At 44.8% G+C, this 12,337-nt stretch overlaps 1 protein-coding gene across 1 annotated transcript; it reads left to right on the top strand.

Moving 5' to 3' along the window:
* The first annotated feature begins 3,100 nt into the window (after window positions 1-3,100).
* LOC116353002 (von Willebrand factor A domain-containing protein 3A-like) lies at window positions 3,101-11,719 on the top strand. Its single transcript, XM_031819808.1, has 15 exons — window positions 3,101-3,204; window positions 3,599-3,812; window positions 4,403-4,473; window positions 4,736-4,900; window positions 5,347-5,437; window positions 8,736-8,837; window positions 8,990-9,087; window positions 9,417-9,569; window positions 9,799-9,907; window positions 10,074-10,218; window positions 10,536-10,680; window positions 10,898-11,049; window positions 11,141-11,258; window positions 11,445-11,542; window positions 11,623-11,719. The coding sequence occupies exons 3-15, from the start codon at window positions 4,444-4,446 to the stop codon at window positions 11,681-11,683; spliced, it is 1,467 nt and encodes a 488-aa protein (XP_031675668.1). The 5' UTR covers window positions 3,101-3,204; window positions 3,599-3,812; window positions 4,403-4,443; the 3' UTR covers window positions 11,684-11,719.
* The last annotated feature ends 618 nt before the right edge of the window (window positions 11,720-12,337 follow it).

The raw sequence follows: 12,337 nt of genomic DNA, 5'->3' as shown, positions 1-12,337 counted from the left end.
GTGTGTGTGTGTGTGTGTGTGTGTGTGTGTGTGTGTGTAGAGTCAGTATGAATGTGTGTGTGTATGTGTGTGTAGAGTCAGTATCAATGTGTGTGTATAGAGTCAGTATGAATGTGTGTGTAGAGTAAGTATGATTGTGTGTGTGTATGCAACAGTATAAATTTAGACTGTCCCCATCGCCCATACCCGGGCGCGAACCAGGGACCCTCTGCACACATCAACAACAGTCACCCACGAAGCATCGTTACCCATCGCTCCACAAAGCCACGGCCCTTGCAGAGCAAGGGGAACCACTACTTCAAGGTCTCAGAGGTCTGGTGCGCGCTATTTAGCCACCCGCTAACTTAGCCACCGCTAACTAGCTAGCTATTTCACATCCGTTACATGTAGAGTCCAGTATGATTGTGTGTGTAGAGTCAGTATGAATGTGTGTGTGTCGAGTCAGTATGAATGTGTGTGTGTAGAGTCAGTATGAATGTGTGTGTGTAGAGTCAGTATGAATGTGTGTGTGAGTCCCTGTACTGTATATTTTCACTCTTTCTTTCCTTTCATACATTTGAGATGAATGTATAATATGTTAATATGCTTGTAGGTTGATATGTTTCCGGTCTTCACCCCTCTACTACGTGTTATAGTTTTAATATCAGTCCTCCACATTGCTTGATTCAAGTTGGCATGTGGCGCCCATATCTCTAGAACTTCTTCACCTTTAACATTCTTCATTCCTCGGTTTCAAGTTGTCATCACTCTCTCTCCTCTGTTTCTTTCCCCACTATCAGTCTGAAGAAGACATATCCTGTCCTCTCTCAGATCAGTTGTACAAGTTTGACAGAGTTCCTTCTTCTACCATACAAGACGTTGTTTCAAGGTGTCATTGTGTTCCTCTCTGTAGTACTATACAGTGTGTAGTATAATAACTCCACTGTGTTCTACTTGTCTTTCTGTCCTCTGTCAGGTTCGGCTCAGCTGTCAGAGCTTGGAGGGAGAGGTTGGCCCTCACCTCACCAGAGAACCTGCAGGAAGCCTGGCAGTAAGGTCCTCAAAGTGTGTGTGTGTGTGTGTGCATGTGTAAGCCTGGCAGTAAGGTCCTCAAAGTGTGTGTGTGTGTGTGCATGTGTAAGCCTGCTGTGAGGCGGTCTGATGTTTCTGTATGGTGTCTCTGCTTTTGAGGGCTCTTTGCTGTTCTCTCTCTCTCTCTTTGCCTGGTCTCTCTCTCTCTCTTTGCCTGGTCTCTAGCTCTACTTCAGGAGAGAGGCAGTTCTCTGCCTGTATGGAGACCGGAGAGATTTCACATAGTGCTTTTGTCACATGCTATGCAGTGACGTCTTTCAAAAGTATTTCAAAGTGCGTGTGTGTGCGCACGTGTGCGTGCATGTATTTGTGCATCCGTATCAAATCAAATCAAACTGTATTTGTCACATGCGCCGAATACACAAGTGTAGACTTTACCGGGAAATGTTTACTTACAAGCCCTTAACCAACAGTGCAGTTCAAGAAGAGTTAAGAAAATATTTACCAAGTCGACTAAAATAAAAGGTAACACAATAAGAATATAAATAACGAGGCTATATACAGGGAGCACCGGTACCGAGTCAGTGTACTGGGGTACAGGCTAGTTGAGGCAATCTGTACATGTTGGTGGGGGTGAAGTGACTATGCATAGAAAATAAACAGCGAGTAGCAGCAGTGTACAAAAGGGGGGGGGGGCAATGTAAATTGTCCGGTGGCGATTTTATTAATTGTTTAGCAGTCTTATGGCTTGGGGTAGAAGCTGTTGAGGAGCCTTTTTGTCCTAGACTTGGCACTCTGGTACTGCTTGCAGTGCGGTAGCAGAGTAAACAGTCTATAACTTGGGTGACTCAATTTTATGGGCTTTCCTCTGACACGCCTATTATATAGGTCCCGGATGGCAGGAAGCTTGGCCCCAGTGATGCCCCAGTTGCCATACCAGGCAGTGATGCAACCGGTCAGAATGCTCTCGATGATGCTGCTGTAGAACCTTTTGAGGATCTGGAGACCAATGCCAAATCTTTTCAGTCTCCTGAGGGGGAATAGGTTTGGTTGTACCCTCGTCACGACTGTCTTGGTGTGTTTCAGACATGATAGTTTGTTGGTGATGTGGACATCAAGGAACTTGAAAGTCTCGACCCGCTCCACGACAGCCTCGTCTATGTTAATGGGGGCCTGTTCGGCCCGCCTTTCCTGTAGTCCACGATCAGCTCCTTTGTCTTGCTCACATTGAGGGAGAGGTTGTTGTTGTCCTGGCACCACACTGCCAATTTGACCTCCTCCCTATAGGCTGTCTCATCGTTGTCGGTGATCAGTGTCCAGGAGGATGATGTTTGATATGAGCCATGACCAGCCTTTCAAAGCACTTCATGGCTACCGATGTGAGTGCTACGGGCGGTAATCATTTAGGCAGGTTGCCTTCCCTTCCTTGGGCACAGGGACTATGGTGGTCTGCTTGAAACATGTAGGTTTTACAGACTCTGTCAGGGAGAGGTTGAAAATGTCAGTAAAGACACTTGACAGTTGGTGCGTGCATGCTTTGAGTACACGTCCTGGTAATCAGTCTGGCCAGCGGCTTTGTGAATGTTGACATGTTTAAAGGTTTTGTACACACCGGCTACTGAGAGCGTTATCACACAGTCATCCAGAACAGCTTGTGCTCTCATGCATGCTTCAGTGTTACTTGCCTCGAAGCGAGCATAAAAGGCATTTAGCTCATCTGGTAGGCTCGTGTCACTGGGCAGCTCGCGTCTGGGTTTCCCTTTGTAGTCCGTAATAGTTTTCAAGCCCTGCCATGTCTGACGAGCGTCAGGGCCGGTGTAGTAGCATTCCATCTTAATCCTGTATTGACGCTTTGCTTGTTTGATGGTGTGTGTGTGCGTTTGCGTGTGCATATGCCTTTGTGCATCTGCGTGTATTTGTGAGTGTGCGTACAAGCATGCTTGCATGTGTGTTTGCGTGGCTGCACACGGATGTGTATAGCTCTGACCATGTGTCTCTTTCTCTCCTCCAGGTGGGTCCAGGGATTACAGTGTTCAGGGAGCAGGAACACCATGGGTGCTCTGAGGCTGTCTCTGGAGGGGGAACCTCAATAGTGGGGCACCCTCCCTATCTCCCGCTCCTCTTCTCCCTCTGTCCCCCCCTCTCACCCAGGGCCTCTACCTCTTCACCAGCGGATTGCCTGACCAGGAAATTGTATGACACTGTCCTGGCAACAGTTATATCAATTGGTGATGATGACTCATGATGGTGAACATTAGAACTGGTATAGGAAGAGCTGATCTGAAATCAGTTCTTTAGCCGCAGAGAGTAACCATACTGTTACACTGGTCGCACTTCATCCCAACAGGGCACTATAATAGAGACATCTTCCCTCTATTGCCCTCTGCTGCTGGAAGCGAGTTAATGCACTAGCTAGGTGTCACTGATATAATGTGCCTACATATTCATATGCCCGTGCTTGTTGTCTGGCAGCTGTGCGTTTCGATGAACATGTGAATAAATGTTTTATTTAAAAAAAACTTTTCTCTCGAAAAGTCAAATGAATGACAATCAATCCAGAACAAGTCTCTTGTTGCTCTGTTCCCAGGCAACGGTGTCTTCATATGTGTCAGAGTGTTGCAGTGGCCGGCCTCTACGTCTCCACATCTGTCTGTTGACTGGAGAGGAGACAGAGGGACAGACAGAGGCACAGACGGGGGGTTGCCCTCCACCTCGCCATGCCACCAGGGAGGAGACTGCGGGGGCACTGAGGGAACTGGCACAAGCTGGCAACGGACGCTTCCACTGGAGCAGTGAGACAGGTACGCGAGAATTCACACACACAATCTTCATGAAGACTTCAAAAAGTGCCATGGAAAAATAGATTACTCCACTATCAAGTGGCACCTTGAAGAAATGAGCACCAGTGATGACAGTAGAAGTAGAAACACTTACCCACCACAGAGGTGATTACTTCCTGGAGGGGCTACCAGCCAGCTGTGTGAACCCACTTATCCCCCAGCTAATGGCCTATTCAACAGATACTTCTTCTATACAGTGTGTGTGTGTGTGTGTGTGTGTGTGTGTGTGTGTGTGTGTGTGTGTGTGTGTGTGTGTGTGTGTGTGTGTGTGTGTGTGTGTGTGTGTGTGTGTGTGTGTGTGTGCATGTTGCTTGTCTGTGTGTATGTATGCATGTTGCCTGTCTGTGTGTATGTATGCAAGTTGTGTGTGTGTGGTGTGTGTGTGTGTGTGTGTGTGTGTGTGTGTGTGTGTGTGTGTGTGTGTGTGTGTGTGTGTGTGTGTGTGTGTGTGTGTGTGTGTGTGTGTGTGTCTGTGTGTGTGTGTGTGTGTGTGTGTATGTGATGCTGGGTGGAAACCCTGAGCCCTGGTCTGTCCTGTCCTCTCACTGCAGGCATCCTGGAGAGCGATGACATAACTGCTCTGATTGGAGAGATGGAGAGGGCTGCTAATTATTGGCAGAAGGTGAGATTGGAACAGCATGGGGAAGGGAGAGTGCTAAACAGCAGCAACAACAACGGCTTACACACAGATCTGTCCTAAACTACTCAAAACATTTAGATTCAGATACTAGTCATATGTATTTACAACATACTGTAAGGTATTCTGTTTACATTATTTTAATGGAGAAAAAAAATATTCAACCACTTTAACATTGTAAGACTGTCATTGCAAATCTATCCATTGCTAGTTAAAGGATGACCTGTATTTCTGTGTGTGGCTCCAGAGCGCCATGCTGGTGGACTCCTTGACCCAGAAGTCTGACTGTAGGTGCCCAGGGGAGGATCTCTCTCCTGGGGACAAAGCTCCGGCCCAGTCCCCCCTGGCCTGGAGATGCAGAGACAGACCACTGCCCCCACCGCGACCCACAGCACTCACCCTCGCCAGGCTGGTTAGAGCACACACATATGCACGGATGTACGAACAAACACACACAATAATATTTTCTCTTCTTTGTCCTCTCTCATTTCAACATCAAACAGCTCTTTCAACATTTCTTTCTCCTCTCAACTAACAAACAGAATATCAGATGAAAGATTATTTTAGAAATGCCTCATCTTGGGCCGAGTAGGATGCTAATAAATATGGAGTGGATGTTATAATGTTTTGTGTCGATGCTACATAAGACCGCATGAAAGCATTTATGAAGATTATATAAACATATGTAGGGCAATATGACGATTATATAAACATATGTAGGGCATTATGACGATTATATAAACATATGTAGGGCATTATGACGCTTTATGTCATGCAAATCAAGGTTTTATGATGCTTTATACTGCATATCACCACTCGAAGTGAAGTTTTACATACGTTTTTATTTTCTGCTGACAGCAAATGAAGGAAGGCCGAACAAACGAGCATTCCTCCTCTCAGAAGGCTCTCGCATGGCGTCCCAGCAGTACCACATCTACTATCCCACCGGGTGAGTCAGCATTCTAGCCTGGTTAAACCAGACTGAATCAGTTTTAATGCCAGGCTGGAAGTTTACCAGCGGTATCTAGGTTAACTTCCCCGTGGGTGACTGTCAGTTCAGTGGAGTGAAGGTTCTATCTCAGGTGAGTGTCAGGCAGGGGCTAGAGCAGGGCCCAGTTCATCAGGCACCAAACGGAAACAAACAGTCGAAAACATGGAATGCCAGACAGAGCAACTGTCACCTTTCTGTACCACAGCGAGTGCAGTAAGTACCAGTTCACTGCTGCTCCTGTCCCAACCCCAGTCAAAGTGAGTGCCAGACTAAAAATTAATAAACTATTAAAGAAATGGAGGATGGCTCCATTTCATCAAAGTCCTTTACATGAGGAATTAAATCCATGTTGGTTCGGTAAGGAGTAACCCGTATTTCCAACTGGTTTGTTGACCTTCACTTTATCTTTCTACAGATGCTTTGTATCTTCAAGATGCTTTTAAAGATGTGAAGAGTAGACTAGTGCATTTGTCCCAAATGGCACCCCTTTCCCTACAGTACCAGTCAAAAGTTTGGACACACCTACTCATTCAAGGGTTTTTCTTTATTTTGTACTATTTTCTACATTGTAGAATAATAGTGAAGTCATCAAAACTATGAAATAACACATATGGAATCATGTAGTAACCAAAAAAGTGTTAATCAAATCAAAATATATTTTATATTTGAGATTCTTCAAAGTAGCCACCCTTTGCCTTGATGCCAGCTTTGCACACTCTTGGCATTCTCTCAACCAGCTTCATGAGGTAGTCACCTGGAATGTATTTAAATTAACAAGTGTGCTTTGTTAAAGTTAATTTGTGGAATTTCTTTCCTTCTTAATTCTTTGAGCCAATCAGTTGTGTTGTGACAAGGTATGGGTGGTATACAGAAGATCGCTCTATTTGATAAAAGACCAAGTCCATATTATGGTAAGAACAACTCAAATAAGCAAAGAGAAACAACAGTCCATCATCACTTTAAGACATGAAGGTCAGTCAATCCGGAAAACTTAAATAACTTTGAAAGTTTCTTCAAGTTCAGTCACAAAATCCATCAAGCACTATGATTAAACTGGCTCTCATGAGGACCGCCACAGGAAAGGAACACCCAAAGTTACCTCTGCTGCAGTAAGCTCATTAGAGTTAACTGCACCTCAGATTGCAGCCCAAATAAAAGTAACAGACACATCTCAAAATCAACTGTTCAGAGAAGACTGCATGAATCAGGCCTTCATGTTCGAATTGCTGCAAAGAAACCACTACTAAAGGACACCAATAAGAAGAAGAGACTTGCTTGGGCCAAGAAACACGAGCAATGGACATTAGACCGGTGAAAATCTGTCCTTTGGTCTGTTGAGTCCAAATTTGTGATTTTTGGTTCCAACCTCTGTGTCTTTGTGAGAAGCGGAGTAGGTGAACGGATGTTCTCCGCGTGTGTGGTTCCCACCGTAAAGCATGGAGGAGGAGGTGTTATGGTGTGGAGATGCTTTGCTGGTGACACTGTCAGTGATTTATTTAGAATTCAAGGCACACTTAACCAGCATGGCTACCACAACATTCTGCAGCGATACGCCATCCCATCTGGTTTGCACTTAGTGGGACTATCATTTGTTTTTCAACAGGACAATGACCTAACACACCTCCAGGCTGTGTAAGGGCTACTTGACCAAGAAGGAGAGGGATGGAGTGCTGCATCAGATGACCTGGCCTCCACAATCACCCGGCCTCAACCCAATTAAGATGGTTTGGGATGAGTTGGACCGCAAAGTTAAGGAAATGCAGCCAACAAGTGCTCAACATATGTGGGAACTCCTTCAAGACTGTTGGAAAATCATTCCTCATGAAGCTGGTTGAGAGAATGCCAAAAGTGTGCAAAGCTGTCATCAAGGCAAAGGGTGGCTACTTTGAAAAATCTAAAATGCATATATAAAACACTTTTTTGGTTACTACATGATTCCATATGTGTTATTTCAAGGCGTTGATGTCTTTACTACTTTTCTACAATGTAGAAAATAGTTTTAAAAATATTTTTTAAATGAATAGGGGTCCAAACATTTGACTGGTACTGTATACAGTGGTGTAAAGTACTTCAGTAAAAATACTTTAAAGTTCTACTTAAGTCGTTTTTTGGTATCTGTACTTTACTATTTATATTTTTTATATACTGACTGTATATTGTGCACTACTTTTGACCAGAGCCCTATGGGCTGTATATAGAAAATAGGGTGGCATTTGGGACAAGTCCCTTAGGTCTTGTTTTTCTCAGTAATGAGGTTTCTCCCCTGGTACATCACCACCCCGTCAGCCAGGGTTAGGGATTCTCACCTGATATATCACCACCCTGTCAGCCAGGGTTAGGGATTTCCACCTGATATATCACCACCCCATCAGTGAGGGTTAGGGATTCTCAACTGATATATCACCACCCCGTCAGCCAGGGTTAGGGATTCTCACCTGATATATCACCACCCCGTCAGCCAGGGTTAGGGTTTCTCCCCTCAGGTACATCATCACCCCATCAGCCAGGGTTAGGGTTTCTCCCCTCAGGTACATCATCACCCAGTCAGCCAGGGTTAGGGTTTCTCAGGTACATCATCACCCCATCAGCCAGGGTTAGGGTTTCTCCCCTCAGGTACATCATCACCCAGTCAGCCAGGGTTAGGGTTTCTCCCCTCAGGTACATCATCACCCAGTCAGCCAGGGTTAGGGTTTCTCAGGTACATCATCACCCCATCAGTCAGGGTTAGGGTTTCTCCCCTCAGGTACATCATCACCCAGTCAGCCAGGGTTAGGTTTCTCCCCTCAGGTACATCATCACCCCATCAGCCAGGGTTAGGGTTTCTCCCCTCAGGTACATCATCACCCCATCAGCCAGGGTTAGGGTTTCTCAGGTACATCATCACCCCATCAGCCAGGGTTAGGGTTTCTCCCCTCAGGTACATCATCACCCAGTCAGCCAGGGTTAGGGTTTCTCCCCTCAGGTACATCATCACCCAGACAGCCAGGGTTAGGGTTTCTCCCCTCAGGTACATCATCACCCGTTTACCTCAGACTAGATTTCTTGTTGTTATTGTTGTTGTTATTTTTAAAATGTTTGTTTTCCCAGGGATACACACATGAGATGAACTGTTGTGTTTTGATAATACAAAACTGCAGATGTTTTTATAGTTTGTATACAAAGGATGAGTGTTTTTTTCAAGTTTAAATGATTGTATGATGTAAAATTGATATAGCCTTTTATAAGTTAGCCTGTTTGTTTCTTGTGTCTCATTCAGTACAGCCCATGACTGGTTGGGGTCCAGTAGAGACTAAAGCCAGGCAGTGGAAGCCTTCTCAGGTCACCCAGTCTGTGTTCTACCTGGAAGATGGTAACTTGGGTAAGTGTGTGTGTGTGTGTGTGTGTGTGTGTGTGTGTGTGTGTGTGTGTGTGTGTGTGTGTGTGTGTGTGTGTGTGTGTGTGTGTGTGTGTGTGTGCGAGTGCGTGCGTGTTGACTTTTTGGGTTGTGATTGTATTTTCCCTCTTGTCTAGGTGTGGTGTTCAAGTCTTACCCCAAACCTAAAAGTGTCCGAAAGTCCATCCCCTTAGTGACTCTGCCAAAGCAGGAAGAGATCTGCTCGACCAAACGGGTGCAGTATCAGATATGCATGCCAATCATCAAGTCAACCAATCAGATTGATCTATTCATCTTGAAAATAAAGGAGAGCCGCACATAGTGTGCACATAGTGTGCACGGCCCTCCTTTATTTTCAAGTTTTCCACTTCGCTAGCCAGCACCTCGCCCTATTAGGTGTGCGTTTCTTTTTCTTCTAGATAGATGAATAGATCAAACATCAGCCGTCTTATTTAAATGCTCTAATTATAAGTCGCTCTGATAAGGCAATGTGCTAAAAATGTGTGTGGGGGGAGGGGCCCAGATTTTTAAAAATCTCATATGTCTCTTGGCCCTGGCCTGTAGTGGCTGAAGAGGTTCAGTATTAAGAGGCAGAAGCTTGACATCTATAAGCTGGTGTCTGGACCTGACTGTACTCATCATAAGAAGCTGGTCCCTTCGGTCCTCAAGAGAGTGTCTGCCAAATACTGCTCCATCTTCCCCAGTGTCCACATCAATGTGAGTCAGAGGAGAATGGCTTCAATAACATCTTTTGGCATGAATACAAATTAAAATGCTAGCAACTAAGTTCAAGTACGAGTACAAATGTCCAATGCAGCCAAATGGCGGAAAAATGATTCCATTTGATTCTAAATAATAATGATATCAGCTTATCCAAGCAGCTATCTATCCACTCCCATGCTGGTCTGAGCCTCATGTCTCTCTCTGTCTGTGGTTGTTGTTTCAGGGGATGGTGAAGCACCTGCAGCTGACTCCAGGAGAGTTAAAACAGTACCTTACTCAGACTGAGAGACTCCTGCTGCGCTACATGCAGAGGCTGCAATGGCTGCTCTCCGGTATGCCTCTCTCTATGTCTCTGTCACTGTCTCTGTATCTTGTCTTTCTCTCTCTGTTCTAGTCATTCTAATTATATGGTACCAAAATACTGGAATATCTATGAATGCCCGATTGAAGGTTGAAGAAACCCTAGTGTCTGGCTCCTTCCGCTCACTTCTTCCCCAGGTAGCAGGCGTGTGTTTGGGGCGGTGCTGGAGAGGGAGGTGTGTGTGCTGCTGGATGTGTCCGGCTCCATGGCGCCCTGCCTGGGGGAGCTGAAGACCAAGCTGGCCTCTCTCATCTGGGAACAGCTGCATCACAACACAGTCAGGTAAACTAAACCTAAAAAGCTTTCCTTACCCCTGGATACTTCCACTGTTGACTCTCCCAGAAAAAGAATGAAAAAGGAACTCTGTGTTGGCCTAGACAAACAGGCTCACGTTTCTCTTTCTATCCACCTGTCTGTTTCATAGAGGACAATTACAGGCAATGGTGACAGTAGAAATATAAATACAATCTTATTCTAGTTCTGTGGTTGTTACTACTGTAGGTTCATTATGTTCATATAACCATCTCACCCCTGCTACACAGACACCCATTGGTTATTGTCATATCTAACCCCAGACACCCTCTCTGACTGTGTCCCAGGTTCTCTCTGCTGGCGTTCTCCGAGGGGGTGAAGGCGTGGCGTCCGGCACTGCAGGAGCCTACAGAGGAGGCATGCCGCGACGCGGTGCAGTGGGCATATCAGCTCAACACCCATGGGGGAACCAACACTCTGGAGGCCCTGCAGGTGACGGGTTTAAGTAGTAACTGGCTATGTCATGTTATAACCTCCGTATGTATGTTGCCCAGACTGGCTGAGGGTTAGAGGATAGTGTGGGCCTGTACCTGCTGTTCTTGGTACATGGCATATGTCATGTTAACCAATTATATTTATATATGTCATGTTATAACCTCTGTTTGTCTGCTCCTTGTCATGTTATAACCTCTGTATGTATGCTCCTCAGACTGGCTGTGGGTTTGGGGACAGTGTGGGCCTGTACCTGCTGAGTGATGGGAAGCCAGATTCCAGCTGCAGCCTTGTGCTGAAAGAGACTGAGAGGCTGACCACAGGGAACCACATTACTATCCACACTGTCTCATTCAACTGCACAGACAGGTCTGACTATATGATTGTACATTGATTGATTTGTACATTTAATCTATTACACGATGACGCTCACTACGACCCACTATTACACTTCTGACAGCTCAGCCAATGACTTTCTGAAGAAACTGGCTCACCAAACTGGGGGTCGGTACCACCGTTGTCATGACAATGTGGATGCGCTCAGTGGGCTGTTGGAATCGGGCCTTAGTGATGGAGATGTGAGCAGACACACACACGCACACAAACACACGTACGCATGTATACACACCTGAGCGGCATAGCCTCTGTGCTATTAGTCAAACACTGAACCAGCTTTCCCTGTCTCATACCAGTCAGGGGTATGGAGGACACAGTAGAGACAGATATTGAAGTTTGAGGGACCTATTGTGAACTGATTCCAACAGGAACCTACCCTGCCGGCCCTCGAGGGAGATGACTTGAGGAGACTGGCTCAGGAAATTGACAAACTGAGACATTTCCGGAAGCAGGCACAGGTCTTCAGGTTTGTCTTACAGTGAGCAAATGGGTTAGATGTGGTATAAAAACTGTTGTCCATGACTGACCTTGACCTGTTTTTGACAGGGAAATCCTTTTGGAAAAGAAGAATCCAGAGGAAACAACAAGAATCAATCAAACAGACTAGATTACTGTAAACCCAAGAATTTGACTTCAATGATTTATATACACATTTGTAATTTAGATTTTCAATGACTCAATATATGAAGAAAGTGGTTGTAAAGAGATTAAAACTGGTGTGCATGAATTTTGTCAGATTAACCATATACTGTACACAGTTCTATTTGATCTAATTTGGGTGTGCAGTATGCTTTGTTCAGATTGACAAACCTCTGCTTTTCTTAATTTAAAACTAGAATGCTTAGTTGCTACATCCATTTTTCACTTATAAATGATTTCTCTATATATACCCATTGATTCTTGAAGAATATAATGTACTGTATAAATGCCTCATGAGCTTACTTCAACTGTCATACTCATCAGAAAGCTTGTTTTACTCCAATGTTTGTATAAAAAAAAAGTTAATGTGAACAGACACTGTACAGCCTAAAGAGGCAGGGCTGACTGCTTGGTATTGTTTCTCTAGTTTGAAATAAAAACAGCTAATAACCTTATTGTGTTATATTGTTTCTATGTACCAATCAACATATCGACATGAATAAAACAAATGATTCCATGATGTCTGTTATAAATAATATGAACATGTCTAATATGAACATGTCTAATATGAACATGTCTAATATGAACATGTCTAATATGAACATGTCTAATATGAACATGT

The sequence above is a fragment of the Oncorhynchus kisutch genome, unplaced genomic scaffold (assembly GCF_002021735.2).
Source record: "Oncorhynchus kisutch isolate 150728-3 unplaced genomic scaffold, Okis_V2 scaffold2642, whole genome shotgun sequence".
In the NCBI taxonomy this organism is placed as follows: Eukaryota; Metazoa; Chordata; class Actinopteri; order Salmoniformes; family Salmonidae; genus Oncorhynchus; species Oncorhynchus kisutch.
This window is presented reverse-complemented; position numbering and strand designations above follow the sequence as displayed.